We start from the raw sequence: 25,844 nt of genomic DNA on the forward strand, positions 1-25,844 counted from the left end.
TTTCAATTTTGTTGGACAATATCTCTCCAAATGTGTGTGTTTTAAATGCTCTTTCAGTTAATAGGGTGCATGCGGTTGAAAACAAGATATTTTTTATTTTAATGAAAACATTTAATTTTTGCGAAGTTAAAAATATACTTTCCATCATTCATTTACACGTTCTTATTAATATTTTTTTAATCAGTAATACTCAATTTTCACTTAAAAAACATTTGGCCAAATAACCCAGGAAATGCGACTCTTTTCGCCCGTAACGAGGTATGTTTGATCGTATTTGGCGCCATACTTTTTCGATATTTCGATAACCAAATATTGGAAAGCTCCGTCATTCAAACAATCGTACGTTTTCAACAACCGAATATTATGATTGTTCCGGGTAAAATCTTTTCCTCAATAATTTTGACCAACGTTCCTTTGATCGATTTTCCACAGACACAACAAAATTTTTTTTATTTTTGCGCTCAAAACCCTAATTTGACTTCATAAATTTCTACAATTACATTTTTCCCACCCAATTTGTCGCACATTTTGTTCGTCTTCCCGTTTAGAATCGTTTACTGGGTTGGCAATGCCAAAAGAAATCGGGACTCAATTTACAATTTTTTCAACACGTGGTAAATTTTGTTCTTGCCAAAATTAATGACGGTATTAACACCATTTTCACATCCTGAACATAGGAGTGTGTTCATTAATGAACAATGAGAACTACTGCTGGGCTCATCAGACATTTTTCCTCAATTTTCTGTTCATAAAAACGTTAACTTCATATAATACTGAAATAAATATTATATCAATAGCTCTACTATAAGAGACAATGGATTATTTAAATATAATATACCTTTCTATGAGCAAATTAGTTTTTCATTCGCAATATTCCAAAGTGAGAAACAACAATATTCTGAAATTATACCGAGTAATTAAGTATAGAAATAAACACTATACTCTGATACGAAAAAAGTGTTAATTTTGACGATATCGTCCATTCCGGCAAATGTATAGTTTAGGTCCTCTAACGAAGGAATCCGCGAAAATTATAATTTTTTTAAATCGCAAAAGAACTATGGACATTCTGGTGTTGTACCGACTAGGCTTATTTTTTTGAGGCACAGCCGAAGGCCGCCTGTGCATTATAGGTATACAAAGTAATTTTTAATATACTTATATTTTTTTCTTCAAAAACGCACTATAAATACGTATTTTGGATATATTTCAATGTGTACAGTGTAATTACAAATAAGTTACTTGAATAATGTGTACAAAGTGTGTTAAATATGTACATACATACGTATACATAAATTTTAAAAAAATATTGTTTTTCCGCGTCATAATAAGACGGTTAAAAGAAAATAATTTTTGCGTGCTCCTTCATTGTGAGACCTAAACTATAAATTTACCTTAATTCCTTTTCCGAGATATTCCAGTCCCAAATCAAAATATTCCAATGTTAATAGCAAGTCAAAAGTTTTTATAGACAAGTAATAACGAATGATAAATATGTCTGAAACGTATTTCTGATTCTTATCGATACTCGTCCGAATATCGAGACTGTCGATTTTAAGAAAACGAGCGCTGCATGGATCAATAGTGCTCAATCGATTTTAAAACAGTGATGACATGTATGGCGTGTATATCGTGCATAATCTTGCCGTAATTGTTTCATTATGACGTTTTTCATGTTTTTTTATCACAAAACAAAAAAAAGCTAACTGCGCCGGGTTTACTGATAAAAGAAAACATCAATAATTACGCGTTAATGTATGATTGAAAGTATATTTTAAACTTCGCAAAAAATGACATTAAACAAAAAAAAATTCTTATTTTCAACCGCATGCGCCGCCCTATTTTCAAACAAAATTGGACCATTTTTTCAGAAAAGCCTTTATTTTGAACAATTACCAACACTTATATTTTAAGTTAAATTAATTTTATTTTCTTAAACAATTCTAATTAAGCTCTTTTAACAGTAATGATAGTGTAAGCCCAAGTTATATATTAATTTTCATACATATGTGTAAGACTTAGAAAAATTCAGGACAGCACTGCTATTTTTATGAACAACTCAAAAAGGGCGGTCAAAATTGCTAATGCAAATAGATCAGTTTTTTTGCACTGAAACATATTCCAATTCGCACTGCTACTAATATAAACATAACTGTTTATACATAGTCAAGTGTTGTTGCATCACTTGTTTTCGTTTACATAGTACTTTTGAAGTATACGAGTTCAAAGTTTTATACTCTCGCAACATGTTGCTAAAGAGTATAATAGTTTTGTTCACCTAACGTTTTGTATCACCTAAAACTAATCGAGTTAGATAGGGTATATATATATATAAATGATCAGGATGAAGAGACGAGTTGAAATCCGGGTGACTGTCTGTCTGTCCGTTCGTCTGATTTCAACCAAATTCGGTACATAACATTCTTCTCATATTTCTATGTTATAGTGTGAAAATGGGCGAAATCGGATTACACCCACGCCTATTTCCCATATAACACCAATTTAAATTCCATCTGATTCATCTTTCACTCTGCAAATCCAGCAAAATATTTATATAAAGAAATCTCAAACGAGTATACCGTTTGACTTTGCGAGAGTATAAAATGCTCAATTACATCCGAACTTAGTCCTTCCTTACTTGTTTGTATTATTCTTAATATTCTGATTCACATATAAAGACTGCCAGTAGAGCTGCAGTAGGTAAATGCATATTCGATTTGAGTTTAAGAAGTTTTTTCATTTGTCATTCAGAAAAAACATGTTTTTTGTGTATTTTTGTGAAGAGGCATTTTATTCCATAATTATCCAAATTAGAAATGCAAATTTACAGAATTTAAGGTACTTTAATAAGTGGCGATTTTTTTTTTCAAGAGGATCTTCGAAAAAAGGTTTCTGGCGGTTAGGAAGCTTCGTTTGCTTAAAAACCAATATCGAAGGACTAACAAATGTAGTTTTTTTGTGAAAAAATTTACACCTTAGAGTTTCACTGAAAAATTCTTACAAATACGTTCATATCTTCGAAACTAGTAGCCGGATCAACTTCAAATTTTCGAAAAATATTGTTAAATATATGCACAATCGATAGATATACAAAAGCAAAAAATGCATTTTTGAAAGTTTTAGTCGCCATTTTTACTAGAGAGAAACACTGAAAGCAAGGCGTTCATTGTGGCATACCCTTTATTTTCTTCGCTTCGTTGGTTCAGTATGAACTGTCACGTAAAGCGAGGAGAGTTGTATGTGAATGGGCCTTTATAATCAGGATGGACACGACCTCAAACAAACGACTCTCTCAAAATGACATTGGTTAGTGCGCTGTACACATGTGTAAAACGCTGAACACACAAACGGCGACAACCGACAGGTAGCATCTGTCAAACATTAACATACACACGTTCTTATGAGGACCCTTTTTTATACAACAGCAGGACTTCACGGCAGCAATCTTGCAATTGTCGCTGTCGCTAAGTTAAAACCATTTCTAATTTTGCCGACGGCAGTGGGCAGTTGTAGTGTTGCCACTAGTATGTGAAATGTAAAATTATTCAAAGCTCTAACAAATCTAACGTTATTTTACCAACAGAAGCATGAAATATAATATTATCCTTTGTAATAACAATTGATAATTTAAAACAAATAAATCGACCTTTTTACACAAAAAATTTCACTTTGAACAAAATATTTAAATTTCAATGAAGTGAAACATAAGCTGGCTTGAAAGCATAACAAAGCAAATCAGCGAGTCTATGTCGGCAAGGATGACATGATACGAAACTCGATTCGAGAGGAGAGCTGTTTAAACCCACATTTTTTTATAACATTTGTCAATCATGCCACTGTCGAAAGAAAATGGATTAGCTATTTTAAAAATAAGTTTTGAGCATTTTGATTTTATTTTTACGTGCTCGGTTCCGAGTATACCTTCATCAAACATATACAGCCCTAAATACGTGTATTCATATTATAAAATTTTTAAAAATCCTATAACATAATATATAAATAAAAAAAAACTATAACAAAGAAACAATAAAATATCATGATTATAGTATTTGTGTCGTTCCTTGAAATTTCGTTTCGCACTGCTTTTGTCGGCTACTTTAGCAGATGTGTGAGTGGCGATTAGAGTAAAGTTGGACAATTTGACATTTAAAAAACGGCCTATATGATATTCTATCGAGTAAGAATCATTTTAATTTCATACGTAAAGTATGGCTCGTTCAGTCAACTGATAATTGCAGACTGCGTACTAAAATCTTTCCTTTCAATTAAATTAAAATAATTTGTTCAAAGTGAAATTTTTTGTACAAAAAATAAGTAAATAGGTCGTTTTATTTGTTTTAAATTATCAATTGTTACTACAAATGACAATATTTTATGCTTCTGTTTTGAAAACAACGTTACCCTTGCTAGAGCTTTGAATACTTATACATTTCACATATTAATGGCAACTCTACATCTGCTCATTGTCGTCGGCAAAATTAGAAATGGGTTTTAATTTATCGATAGAGACAACTATAAGCCTGCTGCCATGAAGTCGTGCTGATGTCCAAGCAACTGTGCTCATAAGAACGTGTGTATTTTAATATTTTACAGATGCTGCCTGTCGGTTGTCGTCGTCTATGCGTGCAGAGTTTCGCTTTATCGTTGCTTTGTCCTATCGTAAGTGTTCGTTTTACGCTCTTCGTTTGTGTGAGTTAGTGAAAATCCGTGTATACGTATACGATCACTTACTGCCGTCCCTAAATAAAATCGTTGAGCGGCGTTTTTTTTTCCGTTCAGCGTTAACGTCGACGCGGCATCCCTAAATAAAGAGGCAACTTATGTCGAATTCGCACTTAAATTCTAAAATGAGTGCAAAAGAAATGAAATGTAAAAGAAATTAATTTATTACTAATACTTTGTTTAAGCATTAAACATTGCGTGTCAAGAAATATTTCAAAAAAATTGCAATTTCTTTTTTTTTTGCAGCCAACTTTACTTATTATCGCGCTGTCAAAATCGATCTTCCAACGCTCAGCGTTGTCGCCGCGTTTATTTAGGTATGTGCCATACAAAATCTATGGGCATGAGGAATTTTTGACAGTAATTTAAGGTTTTGCCATCTCTGGTTATAATCAATGTTATTAAACTACCAAACGAAATTTTAAGCGAGTTACATGTTTTTTTGCAACTAGGTTACAAAAATTACGGCAAGGTTATTAATATTTTTGATTTTCCTTAAATTATAGTTTTATTTACCTATCATCAATTCAAATAATTTTGGTTAGCTATCGAGGAAAATGAAATTCACGACTACTGAAACTTGTTAAAAATTAAGCGTCAAACTAATTGGAAAAACGTGTATGAATGTACTGAGTTTTAAACAAGTAAGTTATGAACAGTTAGTAAACGCATATATGTATGTATGTATATAAGTTCATCGATATGTAAGTACGATTAGTCCTCATCATTTAATACGAGTATTGTTTTACAATTTCCCTTAAAATGTCATTTCGTCACTTTTAGGTTCTCAGCAAACTTTCAAAGTATATTGATCTTATTCTTAATTAGACATGCTAAAAATATAAATCGATTGTACACATACTACATACATATTTATCTATCATTCATAGGAATGTCGTATATATTTCAGCATAATATATTGGAAACTTAGAATAAAACATTATTATGGTACATTAATTTTAGACTGTTTATTTAGCTTGTTAATAGAAGGAATACATTAAGACTCACTAAATTTATAAGTGTGTACTTGTTCAAATATGCTATAGCTATCTAAATATTTTTTAAATATATTTACTTTCCAAACGTATGTCTATACACGGTCATACATATGGATCAATATATTTTTTTAATGACTCACCTTCACCAACACACATATTAGATAGCTTGGTGGAATATTATATTATCGCATATTTAATCCTTTTTTGCTGTTTATGTTAATATTTCTAACGTGCAGTACTTATTGTTTTATAGTTTTTTTTCGAGATATAATTTTTACATCATTCTCATATTTGTAAATATGTATGTACAATACATATATAGTATTTATATATAACAATATTGGTTATGTGTTGTGTAAATATTTTTTATTTTTACGCATGTATAAATGTTTAAGAGTTTTAATTTTGGAACAAAATTTGCATTTTGAAACCTTGAATTTTTGTTATCTTTATTTATTTTCAGCAATAGGTTTAGGTGGATTTTTGCATAATTTGTTAATTAAAAAAAACATAATTATTTAGTTTTTATACAAAAGTCTTATTAGTGTATAGTCATTGGTCGAAATGCGAAAAACTCATTTTATTTTGTTTTTTGACCTTTAGTAAATCTAGTTGAAATAGGTTTAATAGTGTGTAGCATACATCTTTATATGTTAAAATGGACGCATAAGTTAATATGTAAAGATATTTTGCATAGTATAATTATTTTTCCTTAATTGCAATATTAAAAAGTAGTAAAAGAATAAATATAATTCGTATGAGTACAATTTGTTAAAAAAAAAATTTAAAATTGTTACATTTCAAAATTGTATTTGGACGAACATGTTTTCATATTTTTTTTAGTTAGCAATGGATATAAGGAAAGACCTTCTCCCTTATATATAAACCACCTGGAAAAATCTGCCAGCATATCAAAAATGAGGTAATTTCATGTCCACAGGTAATTACCGTTATCTCGTTTTATCAGAAGTAAAATTATCAATAGAGACGGCTTATCTCATTAAAAAATGCAATTTCTAAATTTTTCGGTTTCAATTAGGATGTTGTTTTGGAAAAACTCGTGCATTGCTTTTGTAGTAATAATAATGCTAAAGTAGTAATAATAATTTATTATTGCTACAGGACGCTTCAGTCTAGTCATTACGTGATTTGGGTTTCCAATTTCGAGAACTACTTTTATATGATATAGCGAAAAATTAATTTGAATTAAAAATTATTGTAATAATATAATAATATTAATATGATAAAAGTAATATCATAATAATAATAATATAAAAATAATACATACATAATATATCAGAGGAAAATCTTAAAACTTATAAGCGCTCCCATAGTTTACGCCCACATGCATGCTTGCTCAAGCATTTTACTATTTTCGCAATATTTTCAATTTTTCCGGCCAAAACGTTAATGCGGTATTCTACCTTGGAGTTTTGAACGCCGTATTCGACGTGTTCGGTCCGAATATCGCGAAGATGGAAGTTGGCGTTTGTGGCACGATCATGCGCCGTCTCATCGATCGACGCTTGTGGCCGATTATTTGGCCAAAAATCACATTTTAACAATCAATCACTCCCCGTATTCACCTGATATGGCACCGTGCGAATTCTACCTTTTCGGAAAAATGCATTTGCCGATGAAAGGAAAACATTATGCAGACGTGGAGGCCATTCAAAAGGCTTGCACCGGCATACTGGCGGCCATACCGGACAACGAGCTAAAACACTCGTTCGACATGCTTTTGGACCGTGCAAAAAGCTGTAGTAAAGCAGAAGGAGACTATTTTGAATAAAATTAATTGATATTGCCGATAAAACCATTTGTTCTGTTTTTAAAAGTCCTGTTTACTTTGGAACGCACCTTGTAGATTATCACAAATAAAATGGCAAGAATCAAGATAAGTCAGTGTCGGTACTAAGTGTTACTACTTACAGGCCACAACTTGACATTCTAAAAATCAGGAACTTTTTTGCAATTGATTGGGGATATAATAAGCAAGTTTCTTAACTAAATTATCTGAATCTAAGAGTAGATATGCATATACATATACTTATAAAAATACATACATTTTTTTGTTCAGTTTCTCAACGGGCTCACCCTCTGAAAAAATTCATTGACTCGTTGCGTTTTTGTTGCGTTATTGTCCTAAGAATGATGGATGACAAATTATGGAAAGTTATGAATAAATTCTGAAACACAAATAATGAGGGTGATACAGGCGATTCTTAAGAAAATGCATATGAATAGGTGCTCAAGTTGACATACTTGTTGACATAACGGCAGTTATTTACAAAAAAGTTAAAAACGCCGGCAAGTGAATACACACGCACGCACACATTTATATGTACGCCTTTGTAGGGATTTTCGCTAAATGATGTGTCGCTTGACATTTGACAGCAACTTGAACTCTAAGTGGAAAGACTTTGAAAAAATGTCAAGTGATGAAAACAAAAAAGTCAATCCTTTGAAAACCCAATTCGAATTGTGTGTTTTTCGATATTTAAAGAAAACATAAGAAATGCACAATTATTTGGTAAAGTGGTACTTTGTAAAACCTCTGTAACATGTAAGGAAATGAACCACGTTGACAATTATTGTTCAGTTCTTCGTTCATTTTAATTGGAAAGCTAACAAATAAAACGTTATTAAAGAAATAATTAGAATGAAATGCCTAAAATAAATTTATTAATTTAATTTTTGTTGTTTCCATATTTTAAATTTATAATTGTAAAAATATCTTAATTTCGTAAGTTTCGAGTATAGCAATTCTTTACTGTAGTTTTTAGCGGTGTATATTTCCGGACGAAATGGACCCAATCTATAGGCATAATTTTTTCATATGTATGGTATATACTATGTACGTATATGTATCAACTTAGGTTTGCCATAAGTTCGTTTTCAAAAATGGATGCTGTATGCATTCAGTGAACACAAAATCTTAAAAAAAAAACCATTATAATTCTCTTGCAACATATTGTTATAGTGTTGTTTACCTAACGGTTGTCTGTTTTACCTACAAATAATCGAGTTAGATATAGGGTCATATACCATATACATGTATAAATGATCAGGATGATGAGACGAGTGAAAATCCGAGTGACAGTCTGTCTGTCCGTCCGTACAAGGGATAACATGAGTAAAAATTTAGATATCTTAATGAAACTTGGTGCAACGGGAGGACGAGTTCGTAGATGGGCGTAATTCGACCCCTGCCACACCCACAAAACGCCATTAATCGAAAACTTATGAATTGCCATAACTAAGCCGAAAATTAAGATTTACGGTTTTGTATCTTAATTGGTACAGCGAATCGCAATCAAGAGGGGTACTTGTGGTTTGAAAATTTGGGGGTGGACCCGCCCTCTAATAGGTTAAATGTATATATCTATTAAACTATTTAAGTCTTATCACCCAAATTTGCATTTCATTTCGATCGATTTCGACTTCTTGCGACAGTACTCCCCATAAAACGGTTTTCTTAAAAACTATTAAGACTGCGATAAATCAATATCGAAATGGGTCAGAGACATTAAATTCGCCCACGTTTAGGTAAAATATTCTACTCCACCATATTAGGTACATACGATTATTTTGACATTCCCATGTAACAGTGCGAAATCGGAAAGTAACCACGCATACTTACCATATAACACAACTTTAAATTCCATCTGATTATTTTACTTTTCAGTATACAAATCAAGCACTAATTAATATATTAGGATAAACATTTGCAATAAAATTTCTTTAAGGTATGCCATATCAGGTCTAAAATTTGTTAAAATCGGACCATAACTATTCAAGCCCCCAGATACCGGAAATGTGGACCCCAGAGCATATGGCTGACCTTTTGCGTAAAATATCTTTCAGTCTGTGAGATATATATTTAAATTCGGGAAAAATTTTTTTGATTATAATATACCCTTGTGTCAAAAATGGGTGACTTTATATCACATATGTTATATCGGTTAATCTGCTAGTTATTTTAATGAAATTGAGAAAGCGTGTTTTTCTAATAACAGTATATCTTTGTGCCTAAAACGGCGAGAACTTGCCTTAGACCCCATATAACTGATATTCACGATTTTTAAACGTCCGACTGACTTTACTACATATAACATATATATGTTTGTAAGTATATATTTACTAAATTGCTTGAACCTTTTCTCAAGTATACCTGAGATATATAAAAAATTATTGCAATCAGCACTTCCATTTCTATGCCTCCAATGATTTTAGTATAATTTTTGCTGACGGGAAGCAAAATTTACAAGTACTAATAAAACTAAGTGAGTACCAAATTTAACTGTAATCCATTCAAAATTTCGTCGAACAATGAAGTTGAACCTTTCGCTACATTTTCTAACATAAAGTTTAGCCAACATCTGAAGCTATTTGCCTGACTTTGATCCTTAACTCTTCCTTACTTTTTTAACTTCCCGCTAAGAAAATGGAAAATTTTCTAAAAATCGGGAAGATATTGGTTTCACCCCATTTTGCAAAAATCGAGTTCTCAACAGATCTCGACGTTCTGAGGGTCGAGGAAGCTTCCCCGAACATTTCTACGATGATGTCCGTATGTCTGTATGTATGTGTGGATATATGTGTGTGTGTGTGGATGTATGTGACCCTCTTATAACTATTAAACTGCTCAACCGATTTGAATAAACTAAACGGCATTCCAAAGGGTTTCATTGCATTTGAATTTCGTGTAAGTTTGGACCCAATCGGACCAGTAGATTTCGAGAAATCTCAAAAATAAAAATTTTGAAAAATCGTTTTTTTCGAATTTTTTCCAAACGACTTGACCGATCGACACCAAAAACTAATCAGTTCTAAACCTTGAAGAAACACATCGTTTGCCGCAAACCGTGTCGAAATCGGTTGATTTACTTGCTAGATATCGAAAACGAAAAATTTCGAAGAGCTCAAAAGCAGTGAAAAAAGCGAAATTTGAACGTTAGCGTATGAAATTAGAGGGAAGTTGCAGGGATGGCCCTTGAGGCCAACCGTTTTCCACATTTTTTTTTTATAATTTAAATGCAGTGGCTATTCATATATTGGGTCGTTCACTAAGTAATTTCGTTTGATGGCAACAGTTGATCTTGTTGAATTTTTTCGAAGCCAACTTAACACTTAATCGTTTACCGTTAAATATTTGAACAGCTGATATAGTAAGGCTTGGTTGCGAAAAATTTTACAAAATTTTTTGGAATAGTTTTTTTTGGTGCCTTATCGAAGATGGAAGATGGAAAAGAGCTTTTTCGGCATATTTTACTGTTTTACTATGAAGAGGGAAAAAAAGGAGTTCCAGGAAGGCGAAAATTATGTGATGTGTACAGAGATGTGTTCACCGAACGCCAATGTCAAAATTGGTTTGCAAAATTTCGATCCGGCAATTACGATTTTGAGGATACACCACGTCTTGGAAGGACTCTTGAAGCTGATGTGGATAAAATAAAATCATTGGTCGCTGCAAAACGTCGAATAACAACTCGAGAGATCGTAGAAAGATTAAATTTGTCTAACACGACCGTTCCCAAGCACATGAAACGTCTAGGATTAATGTCGCAGCTTGACATATGGGTTCCTCATGTTCTTACAGAATGAAATTTGCTTTGTCGCATTAACGACTGTGATTTGCTTATCAAACGCCAAAGAAGTGATTAATTTTTGAAGCGCCTTGTTATTGGCGAAGAAAAGGGGGTTGTTTACAAGAATGTAAAGCGCAAGAGAACCAGCTCAAACCACTTCGAAGCCCGATAGTCACCAAAAAAACGTTATGTTGTCTGTTTGGTGGGATTTCAAAAGGAGCGTTTATTTTGAGCTTTTGCCCGACAATAACACGATTACTTCTGAGGTGAATTGTGATCAGCTAGACAAAACGAGTGATGCACTCAAACAGAAGAGGCCAGAATTGATCAATAGAAAAGGTATAGTGTTCCACTAGGATAATGCGAGAAGTCATACAAGATTGATGACTCGCCAAAAGTTTTTGCAGCTTGAATGGTATGTGCAACCACACCCACCATATTCTTCAGATTGGGTTGAGGGAAATGGATATATCGTCCACATCAATATCAATACTTAATCGAGATGAAAGCAAATTAGACTCAACAGATGCAACCGGTTACTTCAGTGGCACGCGGTCAACGGCCATAAAAGTATCCTTTTACAGATGAAAAAACTTTCACTGTTGAAGAAATTTTTAATAAGCAAAACGACAAAAATTTCCAAAGATGCAAAAAATGTTATTCTAAGAATTCAACATGGTCACACTTCTTCCCTTCTGCGAAAAAGGGGTTAAAACTGGGACAAAAGTGTACCAGTAGAATGTTTTAGAAGGTGTCATAAACCACCCAGCTGTGGCATAAAAGTAAACTTAAAAAACTTTGACATCGAACCGAAGCATACATAGGGTACGTCCGAATGAACACACAAGTGTAAAACCACCCAGCTGTGGCATAAAAGTAAACTTAAAAAACTTTGACATCGAACCGAAGCATACATAGGGTACGTCCGAATGAACGCTTTTAATGGCGGTGCTTCTTTCTGATACACATTCAATATTTGATGTTTTTTATTGTCATCTTAACAGATTCAGTAAATTTAACTTACATTCATATTTCAAAAACGTATTTCGATTCAGTTGAAAAATTATAGATACCCAAGAAAAAAATACTAATACGGCGTAAGCTGCTTGTTAAATCATAAAAGGATGCGAGATGCACAACATTTTGCTTTGCTTCTCTTCGAAAGTTCTTTATGTAAAAGTGCTCATACAAAAACATATATCAAACTTATCTGTCAAATCAAAAGTCTAAAGATCAGCGAAGTGAAAGCTATATGTAAACCAACTTTATACGTTTTATGCTGGGAAGATTCAGTGCCTGAAGTGTCAAAATCACTGCTTTTATGTTTATAAATAAATGAAAAGTTATTTTCGGTGCGAGTAAAAATTTATGGTTGCAAAAAATATAAAACTCAAGTAAAGTGTAAATAAGAAGTTCAAACAGTGTAGATTTATGAAAACACAAAAAAATATCTAAATCTTATGAATCTGACTTCTTAAAATTGACACACATTTTGCATACAATTTTCGTTCCATTTTATTGTAAGCAGGACGTAAAAGAATGCACGCCAAATTAATTGAAACTGAATAATAATTAAAAAAATTTAAAATATTAATTAAACTATCAGATTTATGAAATGAAGAGTTGAAAAACAAAAAAAAACAATTAAGCAAATGTAAAAAACTATTACTAATTTACATATAGCGTTGCTAAAAGCCTACAGTAAAACTTTAAGCCAGCTCAGCATTCTTTTCACGCTCGCTTAGAAATAAAATTATACTAAAGAACTTCTAGAGTAGTATTGAGGCTTCTATAGATCTTCTTGTTCTATATAGTCGTGTAAGACAGTGTATTTTTTTTATATATGAATGTTTAAAAATAATAGTTTGTAATAATATTAATTTATTTCAGTAAGATTGAAGGCTTTTCCACATTTTTTAATCTTTACATACATATATACATGTAATAATCCTAGCAAAGCTCGTCTCAAAGCATTTCTTCTTTAAGTTTTACAATAATATATTATACAAGTATATACATATATGTATATTTAAATATTTTATAATAGCGTATATTACAAACAAAGTAAATTCAAATAGTGGGGCAAGTATACGCTTTAAAAAGTTTCTTAGTGTGGGCGTATTTAAATACTATGCAGTTGTATGCTCAATTATTACATGGAATTATCAATTTTCTATACACAAACCAACATGTGTTCGTATTTTACATAGCCTATTTGTCTTGTTTTTATTTTGTTAGGGAAGGGGTTTAGGTTTAAATTAAATAATTTAATAATAAAATGCTGTCATTTCTAAATTCATAAGTGCTAGCTCCAGACATTTTTATGTATATATACCTGTGCTCGAATACGTGTCTTTGTAAGTACCTACATAAAATATATGTGTATATTATATGTTAATGTTCTTATGTTATGTATAAGTATCTCTACATATATGGAAGGCGCTTACACTTTAGCGTATGAAGTGCCACATAGCTGTTGGTTTACGGGCGTTATTTATCATGTCATGCCAGTGCTGACAGCCAGTACCGATCTCTTGTGGTCCAAGCCCGCAGCTGCCAATTTCTACGGCTTCTCCACCAGAGCCAACCACGTAAATCTACAATAAGAATATTTTTAGAAGAGTGACTGTAATAGATTTTAGCTCAAATTGCACGCATCATTCTCTGAACCCTAACATAAATTCAATTTGAAGCTATTCAATTTTAATGACATATATTATATTTCGCAATGTTTTGATGTGGTCTCGTGCTTGTAATTAATGATTTCGAATAGATTATAAGTAGAGTTTTACTCAGGTTTAATTAATAATATTTGTATTACACTCAATCCTTGAAATTCTTTAGACATTCTGCCAGAAATAAAATATATTTCGGGCTCCAATAGATTTTCCGAAAACAGCTCAATGGGCCAGTTTATCCTGTGTACGGTATACACTTCGTAATCGTTGATTCAACTTCAGAACTTGGGTTCGATATCACTCACGCAAGGTCAAATATTTTGGCGAAATTGAAAAGTTGAGAGAAATAACATGAAACATAGAATTTATAATGATGAAACATTCACACACCCAGCTATATTTCGTGTTGATCTATACTTGTACATATGAGAACAAAGTCACCAGATGTACTGAATAATACAATAGATGTGGGTGTTAACACATATCGGAGTAGTTAATAAGTGTTGGGTTTGGTATTCGATTTCTTTGTTGATGTCTAAGTTTGCTATTGCAAAATTAAGATAAAAAGACCCAAAAAGGGTTCTCGTTATTTAATAATTTTGATACATCTACATACATATATCTCGATATTTAATGGCGTTACAAAGAATCGTTAAATAAAGAAAGCTGTTATATTTTAGGTGAAAGCTATTTTACTGTCACCGTTATGGTAACACAGGTGAGCGAAATTTTATTAAATTTGAAACCTTAATATAGGTAAACTAAAAGGGACAGAAAAATAATCTAGAACGAATTTTATCAATTGGCGATACATTGTTCAAATTAATCCATGTGGAAAACAGACTTATCTATGTTGGTTAGCTTGACATTAATTTGAGTTCAGAGCTATCAAAGGAGAGTTATGTGAACTGAATAATAAGAATGTCCTGCATGGACGTAGTTTTCTATCAATATCTCTTTCCTACAAATCTACAGGATTGTAGAAAGGTCGGAAGTTCAGATCGAACTTTAATTTGGAAATATATTATATACTTGTATATCGATAACAACAGAAACATACTCACCTCAACCGCCGCATTATGAAGAAAAGCTGATTGCAGATTAAACGTAAAAGCTTCGTTCCAAATTGGATTGGCGGGATTGTCAGATTTGCTAATGCTAGTCTTCTTCTTTTTTACGCGTTTACCATTTTGAATTAAATAAATCTAAGAGAAATATCAAAGAAGAAAGTGAATTGGGTCTCTTTTAAAAAGATGTTTTGAGAACTCTCATACCTTTACAAAGGGTTCTTGTATTGTGTCTAAGTTTTTTGCTTTCATAATGACTACAGTCAGTCGTTCAGCCTGAGGCAAGTAGTTTAGTGAGCATAAGAGCTCCGGTCGATTCTCTTGTTGTTTTTTGACACGCAGTAAATCGCCCCAAATCTAGAGATTTGAAACACATGTTACTATTTCTTAATTGATAATTGCTGAATATAAATTCACCTCTACAGATTTTGAAAGATCCAAGTCATCAACTATGATACGTACTTCTCCGATTATATCATTGTGGGAATAGCGATCATAGTCGAGAACCTGCAGTTTGAGTTCTTTGCCTTGTAGTTGATCGCGTGAAACGGGGAATTTGAAGTGTTGATCAAAATAAGGGTTTGTTTCTCCTCGATGTATGTGTGTTTGGCGTTTTCGATTGTCTACTTCAGGGTCTAGCATCAATCGTACGTATGGGTCGCGAAAACCGCCCTCTTCAATCGGGCAAAGATTGTGAGCTGCATCATTGTGATAGACAATCGTAACTGTATTTATTTGATTTAAACAATATTTATAGTAGTGAAACACACCTTCAATCAGGTGCACGGTCAAATCGAAAAGATGATAGTCATATTTGACACGTAAATGCAGTCGTCCCAAAGCTGGACTGGACTCAGGTGCTGTCAAATATAAAGGACCATCTGGCAGACGATATAGATCTGGCTGCAAAGCGCCCAGCGGTGAAGCTGGTCCAATGGCGGGGTCAACTCCTGCAGGTGTCCGTGGCGGTATAAGTAGTGGAGAAAGGCAGCGACCGACTTTTGCGGAGTTCATGTTTATGTTCGAAACCACCGAACAACCGGCTATTGAGGCTAGGCTGCCCTGTGATGGACTGGGCGTACGCAAATCACTGACATCGGTGGATGCGGGGCTACCGCAACGGGCATCCAGTGAAATGGTGCGCATTGGACTTGGTGAGCGAGCCAACTATAATAGCATATAAAACAGGTTTTAAAAGTTTAACTAAAAGAAATACAATTAAAACTTACATGATGGGATAAGCCGGGGTCGGCGGGTAATGAACTTCGACCATCGGGTCCGAATGTACGAATCTGAGGCGAAGAGCCGCGGTGTCCCTTGAAAAAATAGTGAAAAATCATTAGCTTGATAAGCGCATTGGTTAGTAAACTGTAACTTACTGAATGTCTAGATGGTGCGCTGTCGATACTCGACTGACTGGAAATTGATGGCGTGCGCTGTAGACGCGGTGGAAAGGAACGACTCTGGTGATGCAAGTGCAACGGACTGTGGAGTACTTCTGCAGGGCCACGCAGCACGTCTGCATTTACTATATACGCTGAACTACCAAAAGTTAAGGGCGGTTGTATGGGTTGGGTCTCTTTGACTACGTTAACTTCCTACAATAAAAAACATGAGTAAATGGCATATTTGATATTGAAGCTATATGTAAGAGTAAGCAATGTATCGAAACCTCAGAGTCCGTTGGCAAATCACAACTATCACTGACGCTGCCTGCCCCACTGCCAATACCACTCGTGGTCGATGTCACTGACGAAGCGGACGGAGGGGGCGTCATTGGCGGTGGTGGTGGAATGGATGATGCAGATGTCGTCGCTCCGTTATTATCTTCGGAATTGCGATCAAGAGTTACGCGACGCACGGCACCGACACGCTCCCTGGCGATACGCGACCACGATTCAATACGTTTGTGGGTAAGCCAGCAAGCGGCGGGTCCGAGACCGCTCATTTTCTCGAATAGGCTGATGGCGGATATTTTTGCAAGCAATGAATGTCTAAGTTCCACTATATGTAGTTATTTCTGATGCACTAGTTTTTTATCACAAAACACTTTCTTAAAACAGTCTCTCAAGCAGCTCCACTGATTTGTTCTTTGAAAAATATACAAAACTCTATCTAGATCAATCATTCATTTCGAAGCATAAAATGTCTCTGTTTCATTTTTTTATGTGCATACAAAGTTATGTAAATTTTCTATTAGAGCTGTATATATTTACATACATAGTATATGTATGGATATAATAAAAAAATTAGTACATAATTCTTTTTAATGTTGAATAGCATTAATGCTTGGCAGTTTTTCAAGACGAATACAATTAGGTTCCCATTTTCTTAAATTAAAAGCCTATTTATATAATAATATTCAGTCATCGAGGTCTATATACAAAGAGTAGGATTAATGGGAGTATATGGCAACCGGAAGCACTAAAGATCGAAACGTAATCTCCGATATTTATCAGAACAGTTAGTGTATACTTTATTGCTTCTGGCAACGAAATTGCCTTGAAAGTTAATGGAGCTGTGACATTAATTTATAGAACAGTTAGATAAATGAACAAAGTAATTTCGTACTTTTTTCAAAGTTATGTCAAAGTTTAGTCGTAGCTATAAATAAGCTACTTCTGTTCTTGAAAAAATTGTACTGTACTGTATATATATTTAGATGTACTCCTACATAACGGGTAATCCAAATAGAGGTAATTTTTTCAATAAACAAAATTATTTGTGTTCAGTATTGCTTGACATTTCATCATGGAAAGACTTACGCCTAAACAACGTTTACAAATTGATCAACTTTATTACGAAAATTCACGTTTTGTAAAGAATGTGTTTCGCGCGCTTCGCTCAACTAATGGTCAACATAATTTACCTACTGAGCGTGCTATTCGCAACACCATCACCCATCTTGAGACCCAGCATTTATTATTGGATAATATTCGACCGAATAAAGCATGTCCAGCAAGCAATGAATAAAACATAGCGGCCGTACCTGAGAGTGTACACGAAGACCGTGGAGAGTCGATTCGGCGCTGTTCGCAACAACTCGGACTGTCCTATGGAACGACTTGGCGCATTTTACGAAGAGATCTTAAATTAAAAGCGTACAAAATACAGCTTGTGCAAGAACAGAATCCGCTCGACCTTCCCAAGTGACATCGCTTCGCTCTATGGGCTCTTGAAAAGTTCCAAGAAGATCCGACGTTTTCGAGCCAAATTTTGTTCAGCGATGAGGCTCATTTCTGGCTCAATGGGTATGTAAACAAGCAAAATTGTCCCATTTGGGATGAAGAGCAAGCTGGAGAAATTCAACAGTTGCCATTTCATCCAGAAAAAACAACGGTTTGGTGTGGTTTGTGGGCCGGTGGAATCATCGTTTGCAACAAGACGGCGCCACTTCCCACACATCGCATCAATCGTTGGATTTATTGAGACAACACTTCGGTGAGCAGATAATTTAACGTTTTGGCCGGTCGATTGGCCATCAAGATCGCGCTATATTACACCGTTAGACTGTTTCCTGTGGGGATATGTAAAGTCTAAAGTCTATGCAGACAATACCGCTTCGATTCAGGCCTTGGAGTAAAACATCACGCGTGTCATTCACCAGTTACCAATCGAAATGCTTAAACGTATCATCGAAAATTGGACTCAACGGATGGACCGTCTGAGACGTAGCCGTGGCCAACATTTGAAAGAGGTAATCTTCAAAAGATAAATGCCAAAGAATGTTCTTTCGGATGATAAAACACATTCCCTATTAAATTTGAATTTTCTGCGTTTTTTCTTTCAAAAATTAGGGAATCTTGAAAAGGATCACTCTTTATATTTGATCTCATGAGCTTGGTTGTCATTTGGCTGCAAGTTCGTTAGAGCTGTCGCCTGGTCAAGGTGAGTTTAACGCCTCGAATGTGTTGTGAATATTCTAATTGACAGACATTCACAGCCTTAGAGCTGTGTAGCAGCCATGCGGACGAATATACATACATGGAAACACTCAGACTGAAAGCATTAATTAGCCTCATTTCGGAATAGTGGTTTTGCGTGTGAACACCTCAAGCTGGTAGAGTTGAATGTGATCGACACGCGGAGTGCGGAAAAATGTGTTCATACGTCATTTGTGTATCGCATTGCAGGGATTAGCAGATGATTACCGAAGGTAAATTTAAAGCCGACGTTGCTGTACGTCACTATTTTAGCCGATTTTCAACAAATATACGACATGTCACAGTTAGGTGTATGGACAACAAACATAACCGAGGATGTGTTGGCGTCACTTGATGGTGGATGTACATGGCTCTATATGTGATAACATGTATGATGATGTCTCCATGTCAGCACCGATTTGGCATTAATTATTTCGGACTCAAGTATAAAGGACCATTGTGCCATGCATAATTATGGATGCAGCTACAAAGATGTGCTTAAATAACACAAGTCAATAAAAAAATTGTTTTGTGCATGATAGGAAATATATATGGAAAAGGACAACTTGCGTTGTTGATTTACGTGAGTACCTGCCGGCGACGGCCTTACCTCACGGTGTTCCAAAACACAGCGTATCAATACAATGCGTTGATAAGCGCCCCAAACAATACGAGCTATTTGCAAGTATTTATTTGGATACCAGTGGCAGTGTGTCTGGGTCCACACTACCATCTTAGTATGATTCGAGGCCGACCTAAAACCTCTTCTGCCCAGTTGCTTTTTGCAACTTTATTTTAGAACTGAAAAAACAGTTAGGCTGAATTTTCAGTTCTTCCTGCATTTAGGTTTCAACCACAGCCACCACGAATCTCCCCAAAGGGGCCATAACCCAATGAGCAGATTGGACCGAAGTCCAAGGGCTTTCTGCTCCCCGTGGTACCAGAAAGTCTCCGGTAAGACTGTGTTGCCGAAACTACTGCCAGTTGAGCAACCCATTACTCAATGACTGGTGACATTTGTCGCTTGAACTTCAAATGTCTTTTATTTGCTTTTTCATTTAAAGTCTATAATATCAGTTCAAGCTGAGTATTATAGCGCTATATCTGACATACTATGCTGATATTACTGAGCAAGGTACATAATAACAGTCATAGTGTATTTGGCTTTTAGTCGCCTTTTACGACAGGCATGCCTTACCGCGGGTAAATTCTTACCCCTACCCGCAGGAGGAATGGAAAAGGACAATTACAAATCGAAAATATTTGCATTTTAAGCATTTATAGCGAGTTGATCATTTTTCATTTTTGCGCTCATATAATGTCGGTCTTCGCGGGCTGATAGTGTCGCTTGCTACGCTCGTTGTGTTTGCAAATTGTAGAGGAATAATGCGTTTCATAATTTTGTTTCCTGTAGAAACCAGTAAAAAATGTCTTCGAGAAGTTGATGAGGATGGTGAGTTTTTTTCTCTTTTTTTATAATAATTATTAACTATTTTGATAACATTAATTAGGTTATTATATGTTCGGCAGGTATCGAGACGAAAAAATCAGTGAGTGCAGTGTCGAGAATTTGGAGCGATTTGAAGCATTTTTTTCCAATGCTTTCAGAGGCGAAAATAAAAGCTGGAATCCCTGTGGGCCCTTAAATCCCCAAAGTTAGTGAGGGGAAAAAAGCCTGGAACAGATTTAAGGCAGTAGGGCATGGTTTCCTTGGAAATCATAGAGCTAACAATTATGACGAGCTGAGCAGTAACATGATTACGAATTTCTCCATTATAGGATATAGAATGTCTCGGAAAACGCACATATTACATTGTCATTTAAATAAATTTAAAGATAATGTGGCAGCACCAACGTGTTCGGAAATCCATAAAAAATAACCCTCAAGAAAAGTTTAAAGGACACCACAAGGGATAGCTTCGGTGGAAGAAGACCCGCACCCACACGAAGAGTGCGTGATAAAGAACCTTAGTAGCGAGCAGCAAACAGGAGTATTCAATATGCGCCGTGGGATTATTACGTAAGCATAGAGTTAAGATATCTTATAGAAATAATTAAGTTTAAAGAAAATCGTTGATAAAAGTGAAGAAGTGAAAAAAGAAAGTGGAGATAACAAAATAAAAAACAAAGATATCTAAGAAAATAAAAAATTGTTTTTAGAAATAAAAAAGGAAAAAATTAAAGAAGAAAGATAATTAAAACGGATAAAAAAAGTGTAGATTTAAGATATTTAATAAAAAAAATTGTAATTAAATCATCCAAATAAAACAAAGGCTTGTACAGTCAATAAAAAACTATAAATTAAAAGTCGCGATTCACCACCTTTAAGGGGGACCCACCGGCTTTATAATACAAAAACAACTCTGCGATTCACCTAAACGGGACCCTCCAGAGATTGATAATCAAAATTATAAAATAAAACAAAGGCTTGTACAGCCAATAAAAAACTATAAACTAAAAGTCGCGATTCACCATTTTTAAGGGGGACCCTCCGGTTTTATAATAAGGAACAACTCTGCGATTTACCTAAACGGGACCCTCCAGAGATTGCTAAAATAAACATAATAATATATATATTATATATACTATTATATATATACATTATATTCAACTTGATTTTCCATAAACTTTTTAATTTAATTCTACGAAATGAGTAATCCCGAATCCATAATTAGACCTACAGTCCTAAATACCAGTATACCACCACCATCCATTCCTCAAGTTACCCCAGAACTATCCAACATCCCCAGCTCTTATTCAGAATATTATTCAACCAAGAAGGGAAACAGTACAGACCAAACAATTGACCCAAGATATGCAGGAAACCTATCAGGACTTGACAGAGTACGAGACGTTGTTAGGTGTTTAAGAGATTTTTCTGGCGATCCGAAAGAATTCGCATCTTGAAAGAAAAGTGTAGAGAGAATTTTGAGATTATATGAATCCGAAAAAGGCACACCTCGTTATTTTGGCATTTTGAATGTGATAAGAACTAAAATAACAGGGAACGCCGATGTAGCGTTAGAGTCTTATAACACTTCGCTCAATTGGGAAACAATTTCGAAATGCCTTAATACGCATTACGCAGACCAAAAAGACATCAGTACGTTGGAGTACCAAATGTCTTCCCTTTTCCAAGGAAATAAATCTATTAACGAATTTTATCACGAATTATTTTCCCACCTTTCCCTAATATTGAATAAAATTGCCTGTCTTGACATAGGTCAAGAATCTTAAATATATTATCTAAAACTTACCGCGATAAAGCATTAGACAGTTTTGTGAGAGGTTTAAATGGCGAACTTCCAAAATTACTAGGAATAAAAGAACCAACTGACCTACCTCAAGCACTTCAGTTATGCATGAAATTACAAAATCAAAATTTCCGTACACAGCACGCTTTCAACAACCAACCTATATCACGAAAACCAATACCACCCCCACTTCCATTAAGGAAACAACAATATCAAAAGCAACCTTTTTATCCGAATCTTGCATACGTTCCCCAACCAATCCATCGCGTACAGAATTTAGTACAACCAGCAGCATTTAGAAATATGCAATACCAAAACCCCCAATATCCTCAATATCAAAATAATTTTGTCAATCCCCAATACAAAAACATGTCTGCTTATCCTTCGAGACAATTACCAATGCCTAATCAATCCTTATCCACCGCCAAGACCTACGCAACCGAAACCACCAATTTCGATGGATATAGACGAATCCCAAAAAACTAGAAATATTAATTATATGAACAGACCGAACAATAACGCATTTGGAGGGAAACGACCGATTCCACCATCAAATAAAATACACCAACCATTTAAACAACAGAGGATTAATCACATAGAACCCGCAGACAATACTTTAAGCGACACTCAACAAAAATGAATGAAGACCATACAGAACAATCATGGGAAGATTATTATAACGAATATTCTTCTCAAGACGACATGACAGATAGGGGGACAATAGAATTTTCAGATATCCATTTTTAAGGCTAACGAATTCTACTTTGCCCTACTTTCAGTGCAAAGATAGTAACGGAGAAATTTTAAAATTCCTAATAGATACAGGGCCAAATAAAAATTATATTCAACCACAACTTATTAATAATCCTATTCCCAATAACGAAATTTCTTATGCCAACTCAGTAGGTGGAAATATAGAAATAACCCACTATACCTTTATCAATCGTTTTGGACTCAGAGACGAAAAACTAAAATTTTTTATTCTTCCAACATTAAAATCCTTCCATGGAATTCTCGGTAATGACAGTTTGAAACAATTAGACACAATAATTTTTACCTCAAGAAATTACATGCTAATAAAAAATAAAATTAAAATTGCAATCAAAAAACAAACAACCAAATCAGTCAACAATATCGAAATTAGAACAGAGCACCTTACATCCGAACTGTCAGAAAAACTTCGCAATTTATGCAATATATTCCCAAAACTTCTTTCCGAACCAGAGGAAAAGCTAACATACACCACCGTAGTAAAAGCCGAAATAAGAACTACTTCACAAGACCCAATATATTTTAGATACTACCCATATCCCATGTCACTCAAAGACGAAGTGGAAAAACTAATAGCAAAATTACTCGATGACGGTATAATAAGACCTTCTCGATCCCCGTATAATTCTCCAATCTGAATAGTACCGAAAAAAATAATGCATCTGGCACAAAAAAATACAGAATGGTGATTGATTACCTCAAATTAAATTCAATTACGATAGCCGATCGTTATCCTATCCCAGATATAAACGAATTTCTTTCGCAATTAGGCAAAAACAAATTCTTTACAGTTCTTGACTTAAAAAGTGGCTTTCACCAGATTCCATTAGTCGAATCTGACGTTGCAAAGACAGCATTTTCCGTTAATAATGGTAAATACGAATTTACTAGATTACCCTTTGGCTTAAAAAACGCCCCATCGATTTTTCAAAGAGCATTAGATGACATACTCAGAGAGTATATCGGAAAAATATGCTTTGTCTATATAGACGACAATATCATTATCGGCCAAGATGAAAAATCACATTTAGAAAATATTAATACAATTTTCCACACTTTAAAAAAGCTAATATGAAAATCCAAATTGACAAATGTGAATTCTTAAAAACAGAAGTAGAATTTCTAGGATTCATTTCTCAAAACGGAATAAAGACAAATCCTTCAAAAGTCAAATCCATTTTAGAATTTCCACCACCGCAAACTATAAAAGAGCTTAGATCATTCTTAGGACTTTCCGGTTATTATCGTCGATTTATAAAAGTCTATGCAAAACTTGCCAAACCCCTAACAATACTTTTAAGAGGGGAGTAGGGACGCATGTCCAAAAATCTTTCATCCAAAATCAAAATCACTCTTAATCAAGACGCCATTAACGTATTCAATAAATTAAAAAACTCTCTCATTTCAGACGCTTCAGATTACGCAATAGAAGCAGTACTGGAACAAGACAATAAACCGATAACACTTATCTCAAGGACACTGACAAAGGCAGAAGAAAACTACAAACGAAAAACAACTCTTAGTCCTCGTATGGGCTTTAAAAACCTTTACAAATTATCTTTATGGTCCAAGCAGTGTAAAAATCTTCACAGACCATCAATCTTTGACTTATGCACTTAGCAATAGAAATACCAATAGTAAATTAAAGAGATGGAAATCAATACTAGAAGAATATAATTACGAAATTAAATACAAACCTGGTAGCACAAACGTGGTAGCGGATTCATTATCTAGACCACCTCAACAAATAAACTCTATGACAGCAACACAGCATAGCGATGAAAGTTCCGCACAGACATTAATACCTTACAGCGACGCACCAATTAACGCTTTTAAGAACCACATTTTCATTTCCTTAGGAGAAACTTCATCATATCAATTTCAAATAATTTTTCCTACCTATCATAGATATACAATAGTCGAACCAGATTTTACAGAAGAAAGTCTTACCATACTTTTAAAAAGATATCTCAATCCATCCGTAACGAATTGTATAAAACTGAATATAGCATTTTAGGAAAAATCCAAACCATTTATCAAGTTCATTTTAGCAATTACAAGGTACGTTATACCCGAAAATTTATAAAAGACATTTTAAGTGAGTCTGACCAAGAAACCGAAATTATTAATGAACATAATAGAGCTCATCGTAATCCTACAGAAAATAAAACACAACTTTTGGAAAGATGTTATTTCCCGCAAATGAACGCCAAAATAACAAGCAAGGAAGGGCTAAGCTCGGATGTAACCGAACATTTTATACTCTCGCAAAGTCAAATGGTATACTCGTTTTAGATTTCTTTGTGGACTTGCTTGTTCTATGTTGACCGATATTTTCGGTAAAAAGTCAGCTATAGGCACTGGGGTCCACATATTCATTACCTAGGGGTTTGAACAGTTCTGACTCGATTTAGACAATTTTTGGTCACAAGGTGGCATACTTCAAACGCATTATTCACGCAAAGTTTTACCCTGATACAATCATTTTTGCTTGATATGCATAGTGGAAAGCGACAGAATCAGATGGAATTGAAAATGGTATTATGTGGGAAATAGGCGTGGTTGTAGTCCGATTTCGCCCATTTTCGCACTATGACATCGAAATATGAAAAGAACGTTATGCACCGAATTTGGTTGAAATCGGTTAAGCAGATCTCAAGATATGAGGTTTCACCTAAAAGTGGGCGGTGCCACGCCCACTGTCTAATTTTGAACGCGGTTCCTATAAAGTTATCTCATACCATCGCAAGGATAAAATTTAATGTCTCTAGCGTGTTTCGTGCTTGATTTATAGCGCTTTTAGTAGTTTTTAACAGTACGTTATATGGGGAGTGGGCGGA

At 34.4% G+C, this 25,844-nt stretch overlaps 1 protein-coding gene across 3 annotated transcripts in view; it reads right to left on the minus strand.

Annotated features, from left to right (window-relative positions):
* Nucleotides 1-12,801: 12,801 nt before the first annotated feature.
* Nucleotides 12,802-25,844, minus strand: part of Sytbeta (Synaptotagmin beta) — a 162,986-nt gene continuing 149,943 nt past the window's right edge. Inside the window, exons 1-9 of one of the 3 annotated variants that reach the window (XM_036370855.2) lie at nucleotides 16,729-17,319; nucleotides 16,436-16,654; nucleotides 16,286-16,372; nucleotides 15,827-16,223; nucleotides 15,474-15,754; nucleotides 15,264-15,413; nucleotides 15,054-15,194; nucleotides 13,759-13,908; nucleotides 12,802-13,676 (exon numbers count right to left, since the gene is read on the minus strand). In XM_036370855.2, coding sequence (XP_036226748.1) covers nucleotides 13,762-13,908; nucleotides 15,054-15,194; nucleotides 15,264-15,413; nucleotides 15,474-15,754; nucleotides 15,827-16,223; nucleotides 16,286-16,372; nucleotides 16,436-16,654; nucleotides 16,729-17,004 — 1,698 coding nt within the window. In that variant the 5' untranslated portion in view covers nucleotides 17,005-17,319 and the 3' untranslated portion in view covers nucleotides 12,802-13,676; nucleotides 13,759-13,761. Of the gene's footprint in view, nucleotides 13,909-15,053; nucleotides 15,195-15,263; nucleotides 15,414-15,473; nucleotides 15,755-15,826; nucleotides 16,224-16,285; nucleotides 16,373-16,435; nucleotides 16,655-16,728; nucleotides 17,320-25,844 lie in introns of those variants that run through there. The other 2 variants (XM_014238008.3, XM_036370856.2) reach the window with 2 other exon arrangements.

The sequence above is a fragment of the Bactrocera oleae genome, chromosome 6 (genome assembly GCF_042242935.1).
Source record: "Bactrocera oleae isolate idBacOlea1 chromosome 6, idBacOlea1, whole genome shotgun sequence".
In the NCBI taxonomy this organism is placed as follows: domain Eukaryota; kingdom Metazoa; phylum Arthropoda; class Insecta; order Diptera; family Tephritidae; genus Bactrocera; species Bactrocera oleae.